The sequence below is a fragment of the Gopherus flavomarginatus genome, chromosome 2 (genome assembly GCF_025201925.1).
Source record: "Gopherus flavomarginatus isolate rGopFla2 chromosome 2, rGopFla2.mat.asm, whole genome shotgun sequence".
NCBI lineage: Eukaryota > Metazoa > Chordata > Testudines > Testudinidae > Gopherus > Gopherus flavomarginatus.
In genome coordinates, this window is record NC_066618.1 from 132436528 (window position 1) to 132460440 (window position 23913).

At 51.3% G+C, this 23913-nt stretch overlaps 1 protein-coding gene and 1 non-coding gene across 3 annotated transcripts; both read right to left on the reverse strand.

Annotated features, from left to right (window-relative positions):
• Positions 1-431: 431 nt before the first annotated feature.
• On the reverse strand, positions 432-7781 carry LOC127043968 (zinc finger protein 560-like). 2 transcript variants are annotated; one of them, XM_050938280.1, is made up of 6 exons: positions 7717-7781; positions 5463-5546; positions 4641-4767; positions 2737-2819; positions 1475-1601; positions 432-595 (listed from the first exon to the last, which is right to left on the reverse strand). In XM_050938280.1, the coding sequence occupies exons 2-6, from the start codon at positions 5532-5534 to the stop codon at positions 567-569; spliced, it is 438 nt and encodes a 145-aa protein (XP_050794237.1). In that variant the 5' UTR covers positions 5535-5546; positions 7717-7781; the 3' UTR covers positions 432-566. The 2 variants fall into 2 exon arrangements, with proteins under 2 accessions (XP_050794237.1, XP_050794236.1); XM_050938279.1 differs by lacking the exon at positions 432-595 and having other exon boundaries at positions 964-1601; positions 7717-7780.
• Positions 7782-12438: 4657 nt separating this feature from the next.
• Positions 12439-12520, reverse strand: TRNAS-GCU (transfer RNA serine (anticodon GCU)). The gene has a single exon. It is a non-coding gene; the product is annotated as a tRNA-Ser (tRNA).
• Between the last annotated feature and the right edge of the window lie 11393 nt (positions 12521-23913).

Here is a 23913-nt window from a genome sequence, read left to right on the forward strand (position 1 = left end):
CATCAAACTATCAGAAATTCTGTGAACAGAGAAGACCCTGCTAGTGGAAAACGGCTTGTGAGGTATCATTAGAAAATGCATAACCTACTGAATATTATCCTCCTGTTAAAATGTGTAGTAACACTATGTAAAATTGTGAGATTTTACAGTATGATATTACTGAAAAAGTTACAGTTCTGGGGAACACCCACAGACCAGTTCCTCAGAGACAGCAAGGCAAACAGCTGGTCAAACAGCCATTCTCCTGCAGGGGGAAGGTGCGAAGACATTAAGGGCTGGTCTACACTACGGGGGGAAATCGATCTTAGATACGCAAATTCAGCTACGTGAATAACGTAACTGAAGTCGAATATCTAAGATCGGATTACTCACCCATCCTCACCGTGCGGGATCGATGTCCGCGGCTCCTCCTGTCAAATCAGCAACTCCGTTGGGGTTGGTGTTGTTCCGGAATCGATATAAGCGCGCTCGGGGATCGATATATGGCGTCTAGATGAGACACCATATATCGATCCCCGAGCAATCGATTTTAACCCGCCGATACGGTGGGTAGTCTAGATGTAGCCTTACATTCCATCACAGGGACCTATTGAGGCTGTTGTGGAAAACGACCACAGGATTAATATTTGAATCAGCTCAGCCTGAGGCTCTTTTCTTGGTTACAAGCACGCAGGGGGCGACAGCTATTGGAATACTGTTCCCGAGCTAAAAATCACACAAGCCTTTTACAGCTTAAAACCACAAACAATGACACATACGTTGCACGTTAATTTCCTTATTTGGAATATACTGCAAAATATGATGCAGGTCAAAAGCAAGCTGAACAATCAGTTTTCCATATTTGGCCTTTCCTGTTATTTTTATTACACCTGGTGATATGGGAGCAAGACTCTCCATGTCTCAAGAAATGTCACTACCAACTACTACTACTACTACTACTACTACTACTACTACTACTAGGCCATTTTCACATGCTGGGGTGCAATCCAGATCAGCGAGGAGTTGTGTCATCTGTAATCCTGGGTGAGATTCAGTGTTCTGCTGCTGGAGCTCCCCTGTCTGGATACTCCCAGCCAGCGTTCAAGGACGCACTGAGTGTCTGTATGATAAGTAACCCTGGACTGGCAGCTCTGACTCCAGCCGCCTGCTTGTTACACCCCAAGCACATTCTGGTTTGGGTAGAGAAGGCTCAGGGTTTGAGAGAAGGCTGGGGGTAGGAAGCTTCTGTTCATTATGCTGGACCTAACCCCAGTTTTACTTGAGTAAAGAGGAGATATTTGACATTGTGTGATGCTGCTCCTGTGCTCTGTTCCCAAAGTGTTCTGCAGCAGAGGAGGGTCTCTGGTAGTATGTATGTTACTGGCCTATTGGGGTGATGCTGAAACAGGACAGGGTACAGATGGCATTGTGGGGGTGGCATGAACCTTCACTCTTCATTTCCCCTTCCAAGAACAGAAGGGACAGGAATCCTTACCCAGCAAGACCATCGTCTCATAGTTCCCCTGCATGACATCTCTGTAGAGGGCTCTCTGAGTGGGGTCCAGCAGAGTCCCCTCTTCCCTGGAGAAATACACAGCCACCTCCTCGAAGGTCACCGGCCCCTGAAAGAGCAGGAGTCCAATACTCAGTACCTGCTGACCCACTCACAACCCCACTATTCACGGAACAGCAGCACCAGGGAAATGGAAGCTCCGGGAGGCACATGTTAACAGAGTCCCACCCCACCTTGCTTACAGCAGCCAGGAGGCATCAGAGGGTAGAAAGAGAGAACCTTTGTGTCTCCCATCTGACAGACAGAAGCAGGGTCTTCACATTTATCACATAGCTACTAGCCAGAGCTTAATATAGGAGACGGGGCTGTCTCTGGACCCTGATAGTGGCTCCCTGGTAGGAATCCAAGCACTCTCCAAATAAAATATATGGAAGAAAGGGGAAGTCAATCATAAAGAATAGAAGTTAGAAGGTCAGAATTGTAGTGCCCATTAACAAAGGTTTAGAGAAAACAGAGCCTATCAAACTAACGGGATATCCTTATTGGATGAGATCAAAAGTTTGGTTGCAGCTAATAGTATTGATGTAATATACCTAAACTTCCGTAAGGGACATGACTTGATTAGCACAATATTTTTACTAAAAAAACTAGAATGATACAAAATAAACACGGCATACATTAAATAGATTAAAAACTCTGATAGTAAATAGCTTGTTGTGCACATCTGTCCCATATCGAGGGGAAGGGGAACTACATTAATGAGCTTGCATTATAGAGATCCCTGTGCACTATAAGATGGTATCATTCTGGATTTATACCACAGCAAGTGTGCAAGGTTGGGGAGTGGGAAATTGGCTCTTGTCTTCTATCTGTCCTTGAGTGGCTTAGGTAACGCACTCAGGTAGCTTAGTTGGCTGCATGGCGCCACCTGCTGTTGTGCTGGGTGATAACAGGCCCTGGAGAGGCTGGCGAAATCTCCAGCAAAACAGTGTGAGAAGAGCCAGCCCAGCGTGAGGGTCAGAGGACACAGCAGTTCCCAGAAGCTCCACAAACTGCCTCCTGGGGGTGACAACCCATCACGCCCTACACTACACAAGTCTCAGCAGGTTTGTCACATGCTGTCCCCTCCCTTTCTCCACCCGAGATATTTCCTGCTTCCCACCACCTCTAGCAATTCCCACCCTCTTATGCATTTACTGCTCCTCAACCTCCAAGCAGAGCCCGCCACCCTGATAATCTCTTACCTGAGCCAGCTCCATTGCAGCCATTTCCTTGCCCCTGGGAGGACGAGATGATCTGCAGCGAAACATGGATGTTATTCTCTGGCCTGCCGGGGTGAAAAGGGCAAGGTGTGAGAATTCAGACTACGCTTTTGTCCATTCCACAAGCCGATTCCCCCCAGCTTTTCCCCTGCTAATGCACATTCTAGGTTCTAGCACACTGTGAAGCACAGAGTGACCTTATTCCAGTACAGGCCTAGCCCCCTCCCACCAGGGTGTAACCCTCTGACACATGGGGAAACCCTCCCAGTAACAGTCTCTCTCTTACACGTATCAAGTTTGCGGACAACACCAAGCTGGGAGGGGTTGTAAGTGCTTTGGAGGATTGGATTAAAATTCAAAATGATCTGGACAAACGGGAGAAATGATCTGAAGTAAATAGGATCAAATTCAGTAGAGACAAGTGCAAAGTACTCCACGTTGGAAGGAACAATCGGAGGCCAGAGAAGAACAGAAACAAAGGAGTCACTTTGGGGGATTCTCCCTGTCATTGTCCCCAAGGCAGCTGTCTCAGGTTTACAAAGGTGTTTCGTGTTCCAGCCTTTATACAGTCTCTCCTGGGAGTGCCCCTTTCATGGACTGGGCCTAGTTTTAGTTTTTGGTAGTTAACAATCTTGGTTTATTGTTCATCTAACCAGTATGTGTGGATTGAAGTGTGTTGGAAACTCTGTTTGGGATAACAAGCTGGTGCATGTCATTTTCCGCTGATGAAATGACAGACTTCATATGAGCTTGGGTCGTTCAGTAGCGTGCTGGACAGTGCAAGATGCACATTTCTGGGGGAAAGTTGGGCACTTGAGAATTTGCTGGTTTTCTCCTGAGGTGTAATTCATGAGTGGCTGTCTAGCAGCACTCAATACTGTGTAGCTGGGAGTGAGTTACATGCTGGAGACTGTGTGTTAATTGGCCAAGAGGGGCTGTTCTCGCGGGAAAACAGTGGAAAAGGCACCCCATGCTGGAGGACTGAGGTACAGCTATTTAACAGTCCAGATTGTACTCTGGGTAACGTCACAGACACTCATTATGACAGAGCCTCTTACAACACAGAGAAAGTAAATCCATGTCCCAGAAATCGAAGACTCCAGACAGAGGGCAAGTGTCCCTGGCACTGCTTCTTGCTGACAGAGAGGTTCAGAGACAGTGCGAGAATCCTGGGGAAGCTGGGAACAGGAAGCATGGGCTGGCGGGGTTCGGTGGAGAAAGGGAACAGGAAGGGCAGGGATATTACTGAATCCAGGATCTCAGCAGTACTAGATGACAGGATAGCACATAGTGCAGCCCATTGGAAAACACAATCCCAACAATACATACAAAATGATGGGGTCTAAATTAGTTGTTTCCACTCAAGAGATGGATCTTGGAGTCACTGTGGATAGTTCTCTGAAAACATCCACTCAATGTGCAGCAGCAGTGAAAAAAAGTGAACAATGTAGGAAATAATTAAGAAAGTGATAGATATGACAGAATATCTCATAGATCATATTTGTAAAAACAGCAAATAAATCCATGATACACCCACATCTTGAATACTGCATGCACATGTCACCCCATCTCAAAAATAGATATATTGGAATTGGAAAAGGTTCAGAAAAGGGCAACAAAAATGATTAGGGGTATGGGACAGTTATGCCAGACCTAACCCCCAGTTTCACTTGAGCAAACAGGAGATATTTGACACTGTGCAATACGGCTCCTGTGCTCTGTTCCCAAAGTGTTCTGCAGCAGAGGAGGGTCTCTGGTATTATGTGTGTCACTGGCCTATTGGGGTGATGCTGAAACAGGAAAGGGTACAGATGGCATTGTGGGGGTGGCGTGAACCTTCACTCTTCATTTCCCCTTCCAAGAACAGAAGGGACAGGAACCCTTACCCAGCGAGGTCACAGTCTCATAGTTCTCCTGCATGACATCCCAGTAGAGGGCTCTCTGAGAGGGGTCCAGCAGAGCCCACTCTTCCCTGGTGAAATACATAGCCATCTCCTTGAAGGTCACCAGCCCCTGAAAGAGTAAGAGTCCAACACTAAGGACTTGCTGCCCCACTCACAGCCCCACTATTTGTGGCAGAGAGGAGTGAATCAAATGGAAGCTCTGGGTGGATCATAGTCAGGAGAGTCCCACCTCGACCTGGCTCAGAGTATCCAGCAAATGCCAGGGTGAGGGGATGAAGAGAGAGCCCCTTATCTCTCCCAGCATATCCATCACCCCCCTACTAGCCACTGACTGATACAGGAGATGGAGCCCCTAGCAGGGTCCAGGTAGAGCTCGCTGGTAGGATGCCCAACACCCTCCTCATTGTGAGGAGCGGGATATGAAGGGAGAGAGGCAGCTCCGATAAGCCTGACTCATGGGTGTCCCCTTTATATCTCACAGCAGCTGATGGTTAATGAGGTCAGGCTCCAGCACTAGGAGTCTGGTCAGTTTGACTAGCTCCATGTACGTGGGTTATTTTCTCTCTTCACAAATTAGGGCATTTCCACCTCCAAACCTCCTGGGTCTGTTCCTAGAATCTAGGCCACTTAGTAAATAACTCCCAGCAGGTCTGCCACACCCTGGCCTCCTCCTTTCCCCACGCTGTGAATTTCCTGCCCCGCTCCAACCTCCAAACCAGACTCTGCAAACCTTCCCACCTCTGGTGTATTTGCTCTCCCTTTCCTCCAGCAGGAACCCACCAGCAACCCCCCGATAATCTCTACCTGGACTGACTCCACTGCAGCCATTTCTCTTCCCTGTCCCACGCCAGGCTGGGATGAGCTGGAGCAAAACATTCTGCAGCCTGTCTGGGGGAGAAGGGCAGTTGTGGGCGTTTCAGAACCGGTTTTCGTTAATTTCACATCACAATTCCCCCAGGCCCTTTCCCTGCAGACAGACACCCTAGATTCTGTCATGCTGGGAAATGCTCAATCTGTTTATTACAATTTAGACCTGGCCCCTCCTGCCAGGCTAAGTCCACAGACACATTTTTAACCTCCCTTCTCTCTCCCCTCACCCCTTCTCTGAACACAAGGCTAGAAAAGAGCAGAACCAAAGGAGTCACTGTGGGGGATTCCCTCAGACACTGACCCCACGGCAGCCACACCTCAGCAGGGGGAATATGGAGTCAGGAACTGGCTTTTGCTCTTTCTGATCCTTGTTTTGTTCACTGGAAAGTGGTTCTGCCCCAGGATGCAGCAATACATGTGTCTGGGTGGACTAGAGAGCTGGAAATCTCTCCCCCACATTCATTTCTCCCACTGCCCCTTTCAGTCTCTCCTTCCCCTGTCCTCTCTCCCTGCCCCTCTGGCTGGGACAGTCCCATTCCTGGGGGCTTTGCTCTCCCATGGCTGGATTTCCTCCTGGCAACCGATAATGGGAGGAGAAATGAGGTGTTGTTGTTTTTGCAGAGTCACTTTCTTGCCAGACCCTAGGACATTCCCTGAGGTCTTTCAGTTACCTGGAGACTCTGGCTCAGAATTTAGTAGTAACAGGGCCCAGGACTGCCCTAGGGGGCTAGGACCAGCTGCAGAAAGTCATCGCCTGGGCCGGGCAGAGAAACAGCTTTAATTAAGGTCACTTCCCAGCACAGAGCCCCACTGGGGGAGCAGCAGCTGCCAAGCCTGGTCTCCCAGATCACAATGGAGGCTGCAGCATCTGACCCAGGAAGCTGAACACCAATATCCTGAGCAGAGAGGGACGGAGTGTATGAGCAGCTTCCCTCCTTTAGCTCTCTGGGGAGAGCAGCTAATGGGAGCCCCTCCTCACAGGGAGAATGGCTGATCTCATTTGACCCACTGTCCATCTGGAATCACTCCTTGTCTTTCCATACAGTGACTCTGGATTAACAACGGTCTCAATGACACCGGATTTCAGAAAGAATGAGTTCAGAACGCTGTGGAAAAGACCATCGTGTGGCAGTGCTGACTCCCTTCCCACCTCCCTCACCCCCGCAGATCTAGGACAAGGACTGGGGGCAAAAATTTTCCAAACGGAACCGAAAGTTCCTGCAGTTTTCAAAAGAGGAGAAAAGTAAATTCTGTGATTTCACACTAAGAGTGTTTGCTAAGTGGACAGAAAGTTATCACAGTGACAGGGCACGTGACTGGGGAATGGACTTGGTGACCTGGTGACTAGGAGCCAGGACTCTGGTACAAGTTGACCAGAGAGAAGGATCATGGTTAGCAGCAGCCCCCAGACACCCCCTAGTACCCAGAGCCCAGACCCCCCAGCCAGGGGCCCCAGACACCCCCCAGCCAGGATCCCATCAGATATTCCCTGGGACGCAGCCCCCAGAGTCCCTGGCCAGGGACCCCAGATACCCCTCAAAGCCCCACGGGCCAGAGAACCCCCACCACACCATGATTGCCAGGTTGGGAATCCCAAAGGGTTCCCCCCACCAAGAGCCCCCAGCAGCCAGGGACCCCCTCAAGGGACCCCCCCCCCCACTGGGAACTCAGTCCCTCACTGCCTGCCTAGGAACTTCCCCACCCTCCAGAACGATCTACCCTGACATTTGCCTGGGACCCCCTCCTCTGCCCAGTGTGACCCCCTGATGCTTTACAGTGCGACCCATCACTCTGCTTCCCTGGCATGCCCTCACCTAGTGCCAGGGATCCCCTCCCCCAGCTCTGTGCACTGGGCATGGCAACAAAACCAGGAACCAGCGGGGGAAGCACAGACAGAGCCCCTGGCACAGAACCAGGCTCCCTCTAACCCTCTGTCCCGCCTCCCCAAGAGACACCCACCCCCACTGTTCTGCAGCCACCAGGCCCCCAGCAATACCCACCTCCAGGACCCATAGCCTCAGGGATGGGCACATCAGAACCACCACCCCCGAAAACCCCAAACCTCCACAACCCACCAACCTGACTAGGGTACCCCCTGCCCAGCCACCCAGAGGCCTCCCCCTACCACAATGCCCCTTCAGCTGCAATCTCCCCACACAGACACCTTCCCTGCCCCTGCAAGTGTTACCTCACAGAGTGTGAGAAGTGGCTAGAAAGTTAACACCACCTCCTGCTGGCCAGTCACACAGGCAGAGGGAGCCTGGGGAGTGCTTCTTTAACAGGAGAATGGAAGGCCTGGAGGGCAAGAAAGATCCACGGGCTGTCACTAGCAAATAATGGCCACCATGGATCCACCCCAGAGGCGGCTGCATCTTAGCACATTGGGAAACAACCCATCATATTCAATTAGAAATAAAACAACTAGAGAGAAGTGGGGCAAATGTTTGGGGTATTTTATATCAATCTTTGAGACACGCAGAGAGAACCCTGTCACAAACGACATTTGATAACATGAGAGAAAACCACCAAGATCGGAGGGGATTTGATGTTGCTATTAAATAACTAGTGGAAAAGGCGGACTGTTGGACTGGATTTTATAGGACTGTCCAATACATAAACAGAATGTGATGGTCCCCCCCGGCCACGGGGCAACCATTCATGTGAGCAGCTCAGAGCCCTTTGAGGAGCTGATTTAAGGGCGGGGGGGAGCTGGAAGGCTCCCTGGACAATGGAAGGGGGCTGCAAGGGAATTGGGAAATGGGGTCTGGGCAGTCTCCATGGGGGATGTGCTCCTCCCTTCCCTTCCCTGCCCTGGCAGAGAAGGGGAACCTCATCCCATCCCACTCCAGTGGGAGCCATGTTCTGGGGAATGACCCAGGGCAACAATTTCCCACCCAAACAAGGACAAATCGCTGCAGATAAAATGGGTGGGAAAATCCACCCCCCATCGGAGAGATTTTAAATTGACATTTGAGATGTATGGAGAGAAAAGGGAAAATCAGAGGCAATTAGAGAGCTGATCATTGGGCGGGGCGGGGGGGAGAATCTCCCTGGATTTTATAGCCACGTGTGATAATGAGACAGAAAAGGGGAAATCTTGAGAGAATGTGTGTGTGGGAGGAAGTGGCAAAAACAGGCACAGGATCCAGTTAACTCACCTCCCTCCCACCCCGGGAATGTCCTGGCTGCACAGAGACAGATCTACCCCCCCCACCCCAGTGACCTCCCCCCCTGCAACTCCGGCTTCTCCTCCCCCCTCGACACCTCCGCCCTCACACCAAGAAGGGGGGGGCTCGGCCAGCGCCTCCCCTGAGCTCAGCTCCTGCTCCTCCCCCCAGCCCGGATTGTGCCCTTTAGCCCCCCACGAACCCTGCCTCCAGCTGCCTGACCCCGCCGCCCATCAATTTCCTGCTCTGCGCCCGCCCCTCCCACGCTCCCTGACACTGCCCCGCCCCGCTCCAGCCCCGCCCCCAGCGCCCGGCGGAACGTTACGGCTGGTCCGGGCAGGGGGAAGGGCAGCGGCTTCAGCGGCTGTTACTGGGCATGCGCAGTGCCCGGGAGTAGCACATTGCTATGGGGAGGGATTTAATACACCGCACTCCCCCCCCCCCGCCTGGCCCGGGGCCCGCACCTCCCCCCCACACGACGGCCGGGCCCCGGCCCCCCCATCCCAGCGGGACGGGCGGGCGGATCCTCCTGCAGTTCCACTGGGGCCGAGGCGCCTTCATGGCTTCTCCCAGGCTCCCAGGGGCAGAGTCACTTTCCCGCCCCCCAGCGCCTCTCATTCCCCGGGGGCTCCAGATCACAATGTCCCACCGCCCTTCCCCCGCCTGCAGCTCCGGCTTCTCCCCTCCCGCCCCCGCCAGCCACACCAAGGGGAACCCCCGGGCCCCAGTCTCTGTCCCCACCTGGATCCCAGCAGGGCCGGGGGCGGATCCTGGCTGCAGCTGAGAACAGGGGCTCCGCTCCGGCTCGGGCAGCTCCAGCGCTGCTGGCAGCACGTGGAGAACCAGGAAGCAGCTGTTCAGCCCGGGCTCCACGTCACAATGTGCCAAAGCCGCACCCCCAGGAGCTGCCCTGCCCATGGGCTGTGCCAGAGCCCCACCTCCAGGAGCTGCCCCGCCCCCGGGCTTTGCCAGAGCCCCCCCCCCGCCAGGAGCTGCCCTGCCCATGGGCTGTGCCAGAGCCCCGCCCCCAGGAGCTGCTCCGCCCCTGCTCTGTGCTGGAGCCCTGCCCCGAGGAGCTGCCCCGCCCCCGAGGTGAGGCAGAGCCCCACCCGCAGGAGCTGCTCGCACCTGGGATGTGTCAGAGCCCCGCCCCCTGGAATTTCCCCATGTTGGGTCTCTGAGCTTTGTTCTCCTGCCGCCTTCTTCCCAGCACCCCCTGCTCCCTTCCTGTGTCTGCAAACACACCCCCTCCCCCGGGGCCGACTGCAGTGCTCGCTGAGGCTGACTCCAGTGGCTGAAGTTGCCTCCATTTCTACTTCACCTGGAGGGGGAGAGACAAAGAGAGGAGATGGTCCCAGGGTGTGAAACCAGAATCAGGGGGCAAGGAAAGAAGGACTGTTTGGAAAGGTGGGTTTTTTGTGGGGGGGGGGGGTGAGCCAGAGGGATTCAGAAGAAGTTGGGCAGCAAAGGCTCAGGGAAATTGAGGGGAACCTCCTGGGTGTCTCAGTGTTGCCCAGGGTTTGTACAGCACCTTGCATAATATGGGGTCTGATCTCAGTCATGGTCTGTGCAGCACCTGGGAGCCCTGATGTCTGTTTCCTGATCACAGGCTCTGGGAATGGAGAGAGGGAAACCTCAGCACCTGAAGGTTAATGCAGCCCTGTGTGCAACCCCTGCTAGAGTGATCCCACAGCAAATGTGAAAAATTGGGATGGGGGTGGGGTTAATAGGCACCTATATAAGAAAAAGACCCAAAAATCGGGACATCTAGTCATGCTAGTCCCTGCTGTTCTCATAAGGGGTCGGCTTAGAGAGGGTTTGGCTACACTTGCAGCTGTCCAGCGCTGGGAGTTAAAGCTGTCTTCCTACAGCTGTTTAGGGAAAGCGCTGCAGTGTGGACACACTGACAGCTACCAGCACTCTGTCATGGCCACATTTGCAGCGCTGTTGGGCGTGGTGCATTATGGGCAGCTATCCCAGCATTCAAGTGGCTGCAATGTGCTTTTCAACAGAGGAGGGTGGGATGGAGTGTGACACGGAGCGTGGGGGAGACAGAGCGAGTGGATTTTTGGAGCTGACACTGTGTCAGCTCCCTGCCTGGCAAGTTCAAGCCTCCTCCCCCACCCCTCTCTCATTCACTAAATGCAAATAGCCGCCTTTGTTTTTTTCCTCACAGACTAGATAAGCCGCTGATCCAAAACAGACCCCCCCCCCCGTGCCCACCCGGCTGCTTCTCTCCTCAAGCAAACACCAGCTGTGGGTGTTCCAAAGGGATCCCCCTGCCTCTGCTCATTCACTGCAAACAGTAACTGTGTTTGGTTTTTAGATAAGCAGCTCCGGGAGCCTTGAGCTCACAACAAAACAAACAGAGGCATCACACCAAAACAAAGAGCGTTATCTCTACTTAAAAGCATTATGGAAAGGTTCCGAAGGTCAGTGACAGCGTAGTAAGATTAATCACTGTTTACACTGGCACCCCAGCGCTGCATCACCAGCTCTGTTCTCTTTATTCCTCTCGTCGAGGTGGAGCACATGCAGCACTGTAGCCAGGGAGATACAGCGCTGTATGTGCCTTGCCAGTGGGGACGGGGAGTAAGTTACAGCGCTGTAAAGCCACCACCTGCACTGTAACTCTCCAGTGTAGCCAAGGCCTGAGTTGTAGTAATAATAGCAGCCAAGAATCCGGTGGCACCTTCTAGACTAACAGACGTATTGGAGCATGAGCTGTCGTGGGTGAATACCCACTTCGTCAGATGCAACAATAGTCCCATATGGGCTAGTGGTCAGGATTCCTGGTTTTCACCCAGGTGGCCTGGGTTCAACTTCTGGTGTGGGAAGAGTGCAGAGCTTTTGCCCAGAGTGGAGGCAGGAAATGAAAGGAACAGGAAGGGATCCTGCCAGCAGTGGAGTTAGACAGTGTAGGGAGGGGACCCCAGAAGTGGGGGTGGGGCAGTGGTTTGGGGGGAGATGAGGGAAGGATCCCAGCAGTGCGGGAAGTTGACAACCTGGAGAGCACAGGCTTGGAATGGGGACCTGGAAGAGTGAATGTGTCCCTCTAAACCCATCAACTGCAGACTAGGCAGGCTTGGAAGAATTGTGTATTTGTTGGTAAATGTCAATTTCTGTGTAAACACACAACCCAATGGCAAAATATTTCCATCAATAATCATCAAAATTGACAGATGGGCAAAGTAAGAAACATGCTGCTTGAGAACTTATCATGTTGTAGGAGCAGCAGTGATCTGTATGCTCTGTATAACCTGTATGCTCAAAAGCTCTGTTAAACTCCCCCAGCTTGTGTCCTTTCCCTCTTTGAATGCCTGTGAAGTGGCTTTCCCACTCTCCTTTGTACCTCCAGTGTATGCCCTTCACCCGGCCCATCTGGCCAGTGGTTCGCTGTGTTACATTCTATTGCACCTCAGGGAGACTGACCTTCATCGCACCGTCCATCGCTGCGCTGTGGGACACTTACCTTAAAGGATCCTGACATCTCCACTGCCAGGCCTGTCCTGGGAGCGTGAGTATGAGTGTGACACCCTCCCCCATCCCTTCTTTTGAGCTTAGCTATCAAGCTAATAAATGTGCTGCTTTCTGCCAAACTCTGGAGGGGAGGGGCATTATTAGTCCTCTCTAAGCTTACTAACTAACCCAATTTTGGGTACCACAAGCAACATTGTTTGATCTGTTATTGTACCAAAGGGGGAGATGGTTGTCTATAAAGGAGGGTGAAGACTAAATGCCTCTGATGAGAATGGGATTTGAACCCATGCAAGCAGAGCATAATGGGGTAGCAGTCCATCACCTTAACCACTCGGTCACCTCATCTGAGCTGTCAAAAAACGGACAGGAGGAGAAATCTAAGGCCGGCAGAGATAGGGACACTAAGGAGTTTTTAAATACTAAGCGTAAGCAGGGTCTGAATGAGCTCCCCTCTCTCACCTAGTGAGGAGCTGGGGAAAGACTTCAGGAACAGACCGTGTTTGCATAGACACACCTACTCTGCCTAGCTATGCAGCATGATGGGGCTGCTTCCCCAAAATGACCAGTTTGGGATGGTCTTGGGTTACAAATCACTTTAGGATTGAGTGGAATGAAATGTTATTCTCCTTCCTGTATGAGTGAAGGGCAGCAGAACATACCTAGTCCGTCCTGATGGAGGGGTAGGTGAGTGAGGAATAGCTTTTATTGGACTGCAGAGAAGTGATTGAGGACGTCACCCTAAACCAGTGGTCCCCAAACATTTCACATTGTGCCCTCTTAGCCATGGCTGTGGCCCCTCGGAAGCCACGGTCAAGAACCAGGGCTGGGAGGAGTGGGGCTGTTGCTTGCTGGGGAGAGGGGTGCGGACAGGGGTAAAGAGGTCGACGCCGGGCTGGGAGCCAGAGTCTCAGGCTGAGGGTGGGGTTGGGGAAGAGCTGTGGCAGAGTGGTGCTCCCTCCCTGCCCCCTATGTGGGCTGGCTCAGGTCCTGAGGTGCCCCCATGAATGTTCCTCTGTGTCCCGCTAGGAATCGCACCCCACATTATGGGGACCACTGAACCCTACTCGCTAAGCCGGGGCTAGTGATGCCAAACCCCCGGGAAAGGGAGAACAAGTGTGGGGGCCCCAGCACCAGAACCATGCCCCTACCTTCTGTCTGTGGCTCTACCCCCTTCCACCCATGGCCCCATCCACTGTCACTTCTGTTCCACCCCTTCCCCCACCAGCCCCACCCTATCACTCCTTTACCCCTGCCCCGCTGTGGCCCTGAGACCAGAGAAGCTCTGTGCCCCTGCTGCAGCCCCCGGGCTGTAGCAGGGAGTGGGAGCTCCTCCAGCCCTGGGGCTGACATAGGGGAGACTTTTCCAGGGGGACCTAACTTGGCCAGGGCCCCTGATCATGGGCCCCACTGTCCCCTTGGCAGTGCAAGGTTTGGGGAGGCTGAGCCCCCTTGTCATAAACAGATAGCTAAGGGTTAATGTTCTTTTACCTATAAAGGGGTAACACCAGTAACCTAAAACACCTGACCAGAGGACCAATCAGGAAACAAGACTTTTTCAAATCTGGGTGGAGGGAAGTTTGTGTGTGAGTTCTTTGTTCTTTGTCTTGTGTCTGTGGCGTCTCGGCTATGAGAGTGATTTTTCTATCTCCTGCCTTTCTAATCTTCTGTTTCCAAGTTGTAAGTACAAAGATAATAAGACAATAAGTTTATATTGTTTTTTTTTTTTGTATTTACATGTGTGTAGTTGCTGGAATGTTTAAATTGTATTCTTTTTGGATAAGGCTGTTTATTCATTTTTTTCTTTTAAGCAAATAACCCTGTATTTATCACCTTAATACAGAGAGACCATTTTTATGTCCTTTTCTTTCTTTTTATATAAAGCTTTCTTTTTAAGAGCTGTTGGATTTTTTCTTTAGTGGGGACTCCAGGGAATTGAGTCTGCAGCTCACCAGGGAATTGGTGGGAGGAAGAAGTCAGGGGGAAAATCTCGTTGTGTTAGATTTACTAGCCTGACTTTGCATACCCTCTGGGTAAGGGGGAAGAGAGATTAGCTATCATGGTACTTCTATTTCCAGGACTGGAAACAGGGAGGGGGGAGTCCCTCTGTTTAGATTCACGGAGCTTGCTTCTGTATATCTCTCCAGGAACCCAGGGAGGGAACACCTGGAGGGGAGGAGGGGGAAGGGAAATGGTTTATTCCCCTTTGTTGTGAGACTCAAGGCATCTGAGTCTGGGGGTCCCCCGGGGAAGGTTTTGGGGAGACCACAGTGAGCCAGGCACTGTATAAATCCCTGGCTGGTGGCAGCTTTACCAGGTCCAAGCTGGTAACTAAGCTTGGAGGTTTTCATGCTAACACCCATATTTTGGACGCTAAGGTCCAAATCTGGGAAAAAATGTTATGACACCCCTCCCCCCTGAGCCTCCATTACGAGCCGCCCAGGCTACCACTGCTCAGTGTGTGGCCAGTCTCTGTGTTTTCTGCTGCTCGTTCTGGGGAGCCTGGCTGGCCTGAGGGGTGGTGCCCCCCGATAGCCGCCCAGGGCTCCAGGGGTCAAAGGGCACCGTGTGGCAGTGCAAAGGTGCTCACTGCTCTCCCCTGCCCCAGTGCTCCTCCATGGGTCCATAGAGGTTTGAGGGGAGTAAGGAGCAAACCTATGTGCTCCATGCGTCCTGGTCACTTTTCCCACTTGGGCTGTGCTGTGAGGGGAGCATCAGAAGCTGCTGCTCTCTGCCCTCCCGCTATGCAGCCCGGCTGAGGAAAGTGACCTGGATGCAGGGAGCTCGGATGATCTCACTTCTTGCCCCCACATCCCACAGCCCCTAGGGGTGCCCAGATAAGCAGCGTTCCAGGGAGGAGTGGGGGGCAGCAATGCCAGCTGCTCCATGCACACAGGTCAGTCTCCCCATGTGGGTGCAGGAGGGGGTGCAAGAGTTTCTGTGATGCCTATTCTATCAATATCGTCACTCAATACCAGGCACTCAAATTCACCAGTCTTAGTACTTAGACCTTTAGCGTTTGTATTTAAGCACTTCTAAAATGTGTCCCATTTTAGCTGTCTGCTATTACATGATGTAATTGAGGGAGACTCTTTCATTTCACTGTTTCTCATCAGAACCTACCTGTACATTATCATCTTCCATCCTCTCCACCTTACTAGGCTATAGAGAATCCCTGTGAATAGTTCCTCTCCTAACGGATGTCTCTGTCTGAACCCTGTGCTCCTCAGCGCCTGTCGGCTTTCCCCAGCTCTGAGGCTGTGTCTACACTGCGCACCTTACCACGGTGCAGCTGTGCCACTCTAACCATGCCATTGTAAGGTGCGCTGTGTGGCCGTCCTTATCGCTGAGAGAGAGCTTCCCCGGCAACAAAGCCAAACTACCTCCAATGAGGGGCAGGAGCTTTGTCACCGGGAGCACGGCTCCACCTATGATGCGCTGTTCACACTGCCGCTTTTCATGGCTCAAATTTTGGCATTCGGGGAGTGTTTTTTCTCACCGCAGAGAGACAAAATTTTTAGCAACAAAAGCCGAAATTAAAAAAAACTCCTCTGCAACCTATTTAATTTTACGTTTATACAACCTTTATACTGCCTCCAGTTCTGGTATCCTCATTTGAAAAAGATGTTGTGAAATTGGAGCTAGGCAGCAAAGAGCCACCAAATGTTCTGAGGGCTGGAGAAAAATGCCTTCCAGTGAGCTATTGAAAGAGCTCAACCTGTTTAGCTTATCAAAAGAAGATTGAAAGGTGATTTCATTGAAATGTTGAAGGGCCTTAATGGAGAGAAAAGATTGGGTATTTACAGGCTCTTGAATGGAGCAGAGAAAGGCATAACAAGACCCAATGGCTGGAAAGTGAAAAGAGACAAATTCATATTACAACTGAGGCACAATAGTCAACAGCAAGGATGATTCACCACAGGAGCAAGCTACCAAGGAAAGTGGTGGATTCACCATCTCCTGATGTCATTTAATGAAGACTAGATGCCTTTCTGGAATGTGTTTGCCCCCAAAGTAGCTGTTATGTCATACAGGAGGCCTGTGATATGCAGGTTAGATGCTCTAATGGTGTCTTCTGACCATGAAGTCGACTAATTTCTGAAAAACTGAGTGTAGCATTGGGAGCAGCGTCTGATGTTTTCCTGTCTAGCCGGCTTGCTGCCTAGAACGAACGCTCCTTGAGTGGAGTGATCCACAGGGAGTAGCTCAAACCTCCAAAGTGCCTGGCCAGGGGCAGGACATTAGCCCAGCAAGGGAGGGGTGTGGCAGTGACATCACAAAGGCCTTTTGCAGGACCTCAGACTATTGGTCAAAGGTGGTGGGGAGGTGGTGACCTCACAGAGAGATGCTGACATCAGCCAGGCAGGACAGGGGCGAGGGGCCAGGGAAACCTCAGAGACCTCTGTGGCTTTGCTTCAGCACGTTTCCTTCTCCAGGTCTCTCTTTGAGGACTGAGAGATTATTTGGGGTCACGGACGTGAGCGCCAGGAGGAACCTCTTTCGAGTTTCCTCCTTCCCTTGTAGTGATTTTACTAGAAAACAGCCGTCCCTGTTTAGAAGGTAAGAGCCTCCTGGAGGTTTGAAACCTGTTCAGTCTGATCTATCTGGTGACAAGTGAATTCTAAGCATGGAAAACACGAGCTTAAGGAGGCAGAATTTTATTGCGCACCTGGGATTTTGTCCCTTAGAATCGCTGGGGACATTAGGGTTTGTCCTTTTTGTTTCACCTCTTCCTCCATCCCTCCCTCCTCTTCTTCTCTTGCTTCTTTTGTCCCTTCTCATATTCCCTTCCCAACCACAGGACGGAGGTGTGTGTGTGTGTGTTGCAGGGAAGTCCTCTGCAGCTCCCACTATGGAAGGTCCACCCAAAAATATGGTACTGAAATAGTGCTCGGGCAGTGATCCCCACCGGTGACCTGGGCCATCCTTTGGGCTCTCTGGTGAGAACCCTCAGCCTCCTGTCCTCAGTCTCTACCCTGATTGGTTGAGCAGGGGGTTATTGACAGGGAGGAAACTCAGGTCCTTGTTGTTCTCTTTTAAGATCAAGTAAATAAGTCAGAACCAGTTCTATCTTTGATTAATTTTGCTGCTTCTCTGCATTAATTGTCTCTGAGCAGTTGATGATTCCCTCTAACATTGCAGTTCTCCTCAAATACTTGCTGAATAATTACTGTCACTGTTGTTGGTCTGGAGCTCATCTGAGAGCACAGTATTCAGGTCATTCAATGTCTGAAATTCAAGATCCGATGGTTTGTTTGAAAATCAGGGCTCTTTGATCCTATTCCCAACACTGCCTCTGACGGGCTGTGTGACCCAAGACAAGTCAATTCTCCTTTCTCAGCCTTAGCTTCTCCCTCTTTCAAGTAGGGATAATAATGATCCGCTCTTACCTACCTCATGGTAGGTGAAGGATGCGGATCCATTTGGGAGTGTCACTAGAAGTAGTGCATAATATGAAGTTTCCCATCATGTTTACTCAGAGCAGATTATGACATAATAGATTAGCTGAAATAGTCTATTTTATTTGTATTTTTTTATTTTGAAATTGTTAATAGTAGCAACGACTTAGCTCAGATTGAAGCATCTTATCTAATGGTTGAGATGTAAGTGTCTCCTCTTTGTGTGCGAGGAGACAATTTAACACACTCTGACAAAGAGGAGATGCTTTTGTTTTGCAACAAAATATTTTTGCAAAGATCTTTCATCCCACTTGTTATGATTTTGAGAAACAAACTAGTTTAGTCTAAATGGGATTTTCGGACAGAAACGGTTTGAATGAAATTTTCCCACCATCTCGATTCCTGGGCCTGGGGTGTTTTCATCTGTTAGAACAGGAGTCAGAACTGGTTGCTTCTCTTTCTGGCTCTGCCATCGCCTTGTTGTGTAGGCCTTGGGTAGGTCACTTCCCTTCTCCCATCTGTCCAATCGGAACAGGAACAGTTCTCGAACTATGGGCAGTTTAGAGCCCAAGTGAGATAAGGGGTATTAAAGCCCTCTGTGAAGGAGAAAGGGGAGTTTCACAGTGTTTAGCACCAAGGAATTCTAAAGTTTGCTAAAATGTCTAGTCTGTGGAAACAAGAAATGGTCAGGGCCAAACTTATTAACCACTGCCTTTTTAAAGCCCATTCAAAGATGTGAGTCCCTATCTTTTAGGTACCTGTGGTTCTTTGCCAGCAGCAGAGAAGAGGTTCCTGCCTCCGTTTTTGTGGCCTTAACATACCAGGTGTTGTGCCCCAGTTCTCGTCTGAGACCCCTGAAAAAGAACATCTTCCCATCCATGAACAAGACAGGACCTATCTTTCAAAGGGGAACAAAAAGACCTCTGGGACTTACAGACTAGCTAGCCTGACTGCCATAGCTGGAGAGATCCTGCAATACATTCTTAAACACTCAGTTTGTCAGCAGCACCTACAGGATGATTTGGTTCTTATGACTAGTGAGCGTGGAATTGTCAAGAACAAATCATTCCAAACCAATCCTCTTTCCTTCTTTGGCAGGGTTCTGGGCCTGGTAGATGTGAGTAAACAATAGATGGGATCTAGCTTGGTGTTACTAAGGCTTTTGACACAGTCCCATAGGACATTCTCAGAAGCAAACGAGGGAAATGTAGTCCAGCTGGAATCAGTGTAATGTGGGTGCAGAGCTGGTTGAAAGCCAAGACTCCAGGAGCCCTTCTCCATGTTTAGCTGCCCAACGGGGAGGGTGAACCTAGTGGGTCTGGCAGGGATCAGTCCGGTGTCAGGTACTATTCTATATTTTCATGAATGATTTGGAAAATGGAGTGGAGAGCATGCTCCTAAAGTTTACAACTGACACCAAGCACTTTGGAGTACAGGATTGAAATTCAAAACACCCTTAACAAATTGGAGACTTGGTCTTCTTGAGCCAAACTTCATGGTTAGGGCTCTCTCTCTACACTGGGCTGAAGTGAAACCCCAGAGCCAAGCACTCCTCCTGGGCAGTGAGCTCCGACCTTGATTGGTCAGATGCTGCTTAGCACTGTCAGAGCAGCTTTTGCTGGGAGATTCTCCCAGCACTTTCCAATAGCGGGAAGGTATGAAATCCCCATTTGACTGCTGGGGACAGAGCCCGAGAGTGGGGAGCAACTTGCCCAAGTCCCCAGGAAAAGGAAAACAACCAGCAGAGGAACCAATAGGAAACCCAGCAATGGAACTCAGGAGTCCTGGGGGTGTGCTGTGGTGACCAGATGTCCCAATTTTATAGGGACAGTCCGAATTTTGGGGTCTTATCTAGGATCCTATTACCCCCCACGCCGTCCCGATTTTTCACACTTGCTGTCTGGTCACCCTAGGGTGTGCACATGTGTGGGTCCCAGCTGCTCCCTGCCCCCCTCATTGAAGCAGATGTGCAGGGTTACTGCCCTGGGAAGTGCAGGGCACCAGTGGATGTGGGGTTGGCTGGCTTCAGGCAGGGCAAGGGCTGCGTGGCTGGCTGGCTTCAGGCAGGGGGTTGCATCAGGGGTTGGCTGGAGACAGGGCAGGGAGGATGCGGCTGGTGCAGGCAAAGCAGAAGGTGCAGGGCTGGCTGGAGACAGAGGCTGACTGCCGGCAGGGCAGGGCAGGGGGTGCAGGGCTGGCTGCAGGCAGGGCGTGGGGCAGGGCCAGTGCAAGGAAGTTTCATGCCCTAGGCGAAACTTCCACCTTGCACCCTCCCCCCCCGCACCCTGCCCTAAGGCGCCCCAACCGTGGCAGCTCCCCCCTCCACCCTAAGGCTCCCCTCTTGTGGCAACTCTCCTGCTCTGCCCTGCGGCACCCCCCTCGCCCGAGCTCACCCCTGCTCCGAGCACGAGCACCCTGAGCACGCCGTGGCTGCTTCACTTCTCCCACCTCCAAGGCTTGCGGCGCCTAATCCTGCCAGGCAATCAAGCACCCTCCTCTGAGCCACAGCAGCCCTGACAGTTGACAATAGAGGCACCTTAACCCCTGAGTTCCTTCAATGTGTCCCCCTCGGGGGTCCAGCTCCAATCACCAGATACTCGGGGTATGTCTATACCACCTGCCGAATCGGTGGGCAGCGATCGATCCAGCGGGGGTCGATATATCGCGTCTAGTGTAGATGCAATACATTGAGTGCTCTCCCCTCGCCTGCTGTACTCCAGCTCGGTGAGAGGCGCAGGCAGAGTCTACGGGGAGCTGCAGCAGTCAACTCACCGAGACTGTGACATTATAAGTATAATCTAATATCTCATTGAAAGGTGACAGGTCCAGAAAGAGTTAATTAACTCACCTCACCGACTGACCTAACCCGTGGGTGAACCTTAAAAACTGGTTAACACGATATGTAAATGAACAGAGCTTTGAAATGCAAGTCTGCAGTGTTAGAGGTAGAAGGGGAGGTGTTTGCTCAGGTCTTGTGATGTCAGCAAGCAAGTCTTGTCTATTGCTATAGTTTTAATTCAAAGAGCAAAAAAAGAATATTAACATTTATGATGATACTTGAGTGAAATAGTATTATTGTCTGTGTCTCTTTGAAGGTTGTGGTAATCTGTATCTGAACTGTTTGATGGATGTACTAATTGCCAGGATGTTTGGAAGAAGAGTTAAGCCTCTTGTTTTCTCAGGCTGAAAGGCTACTGGAAATGTTTAAGAACCTGGGACACGATCCTTCTTCATCTCAGATCTGCTTTGGGTTTCAAGAGGGGGAAACCTTAAGCCACAAGGATTGAGATCCCCAGTCATTGACTGGAGCCACCCTGAATATGGACATTGGATTATAACCTATGGACTATTTCTAAAAGGACTTTTGGCAACTACAGGCTCATCTCTACTTTGTATCTGAACCTCAAAAATTGAATTCAAGTCTATATGTCTATTAATCTTTTAACCAACACTCACTCTCTCTCTTTTCTTTTCTAATAAATTTTAGCTTAGTTAATAAGAATTGGCTATAGCATGTATTTTAGGTAAAATCTAAGTTATAATTGAACCTGGTTATGTGGCTGATCCTTTGGGATCGGAAGAATCTTTTCTTTAACATGATGAAGTAAGATTTTCAGGAATCATCATCATATCTAACAGGTGTGTCTGGACGGAGGCCTGAGGCTGGGTACTTTAAGGGAACTGCGTGATTTAAACTTCTAAGTAACCAGTGAGGTACTACAGAAGGTGTTTTGTGCTGGCTTGGTAAATCTAAGTATTGAAATAACCAGCAGCGTTTGGGATTTGTCTGCCCTGTTTTGTTTGCAATTCACTCTGATTGAGTGAGCTGAGCTGGCTCCCATGGGCAGCACCGTCACACCTACAGCCAGGCTGCAGAGGTCCGGGGGATCTTAGGGGCCTTGGGGTGCACAGATACCTATGTCCAGGCCATAGCGGTCCCTGGGGGGCTTAGAGAGTTTGGGGGGGACACAGATACCAATCTCCATGCTCTAGGGGTCCCATGGGGGCTTAGAGGGTTCGTGGGGGGCACATATTCCTACATCCAGGCTGTAGGGTTACCAGGGGGGCTTAGGGGGTTAGTGGGGGGCAAAGATACCTACGTCCAGGCTGGAGGCATCCTGGGAGTCTTAGGGGATTTGTGGGGGCCAAAGACACCTATGATGTCCAGGCTGTAGGGGTACCAGTGGGTGTTAGGGGTTCGAGTGGGCACAGATACGTATGTCCAGGCTGTATCGTTCCCAGGGGGGGTTAGAGGTTTCGTGAGGGGCACAGATATCTACGTCCAGATTGTAGATGTCCTGGGAGGAGGGGGGCTTAGGGGTCGTGGGGGGCACAGATAGCTACGTCCAGGCTGGAGACATTCTGGTGGGCATTAGGGGCTTCATGAGGGGCACAAATATCTACGTCAGGGCTGGAGAGGTCCGTGGATGGCTTAGGGGGTTGTGGTGAGCATAGATACATACGTCCAGGCTGTAGTGGTCCCTGGGGGTTTAAGGAGTTGGTAAGGGTCAGAGAAACCTACGTATGGTCTGGAGGGGTCCCTGGGGGACTTAAGGGTTTGTGGTTGCGCAGATACCTACGTACCGGTTGGAGGGGGCCCTGGGGAGCTTAGGCGGTTTGTGTGGCGTACACATAGCTATAATCAGGCTGGTGGGGGCCCTATGGGTCTTAGAAGGCTGGTGGGGGGCAGAGATACCTATGTAGGGACTGGAGAAGTCCTGGGGAGGGCTTTGGGGGTTCCTGGAAGTCACAAATATCTACGTCCAGGCTGGAGGAGTTCTGGGGGTATTAGGGAGTTGTGCGGGGGCACAGATACCTATATCGAGGCTGTAGGGGTCCTGGGGTTGCTTTGGGGAATTTTGGGGTACAGATACCTACTTCCATGCTATAGGGGTCGCTGGGAGGATCAGTGGGTTCGTGAGGGTGCACAGATATCTACGTCCGGTCTATAGGGATCCTGGGGGGGGCTTAGGGGTTTGTAAGGGGCAGAGATACATTCATCCAGGCAAGAGGGGTCCTAGGGACCTTAGGGGGTTCATGCTGGGCACAGATACCTGCGTCTAGGCTGGAGGGGTTTTGGGGGTCTTAGGAGGGTTGTGTGGGCACAGATACCTATGTCGATGCTGGAGGGGTCCTGTCATGTCTTAGCGGATTCGTGGGGTCAGAGATACCTACATCTAGGCTGGAGGGGTTCCGGGGGGATTAGGTGTGTTTGGGGGGGGGAACAGATACCTACATCCTGATGGTAGGTGGCCCTGTGTAGCTTAGGCGGTTTTTGTCAGTCACAGATACAAACATCCATGCTGTAGGGGTCCCGAGGGACTTTGTGGGGCTCTAGGGGTCACAGATACCTACCTACAGTCTGGAAGGTTCCTGTGGATATTAAGGGGTGTGTGGGGCATACAGATGCCTACATCTGGGCTTGTGGGTTCCCTGGGGGGCTTAGAGGTTTGTGGAGAGCACAGATACCATTATCCAGGCTAGATGGGTTCTGGTGGGATTAGGGGGTTGTGGGGGGCACAGATACCTATGTAAGCAGAAGCAGGATGAACTCTACCCTCACATCTGGTGGTGAATTATGGCAAGTGTGGAAAAGGATTTCAGGGTCTGATTATGTTTGCATAGACACACCCACCGTGCGTGACACAGCCACGGCAGCCTGGGATGGTTACTTTGGCAGCTTTGGTATCCCCAGTTTATTTGTTGTTGGGGTGTGAGATGTGGAGTGTTGTCACCCTGATTGTGTGGATGAGGAACTGTGAAACAGCTTTGAGACAGGGATTCTCACCATCAGTTGAGTGGCACTCACTAGACAAGGGAGTGGGCTCCTTGGATGAGTCAGAAACACCAATTACATCTTCTTTTCTTTTAACAGTTGAGTAGTAGAGCTGGTTGTTGAATTTCTTAATAACTGAAGATCCAGGTTCCTGAACTGAAGTCATTGAAGTGCTGTGTTAAATAGTGGGGGAGTTTGAAACTATATTGCAGAGCAGCTGATGGAGAAGAGCAGTTTGTGGAACACTTGGAATGGCTCACGGAGTGAAGTAAGCTAAGCAGTTTTTGGAGACAGCTGGAGCAGATCACAGGTTGGCTGGTGGAGCAGAGCAGCTGGTGGACTGAGCTGAGCAGTTTGTGGGAAAGGTAGAAGCAGAATCCCACGGAGAGTCAGGGCAGACAGCAGTGGACCACGTAAGGTGCCCCTTTCTACCCAGGCTGGCAGGGGGGAAAACCCGGCAGATAGACTCTTGAACTCTGGGGCTGCGGGAATGTGGGTGATTATGGGGTTGCTGGAGTCTTGAAATATTTGAGGTATTGTACTTTGGAGTCTTGGGGTGATTTGGG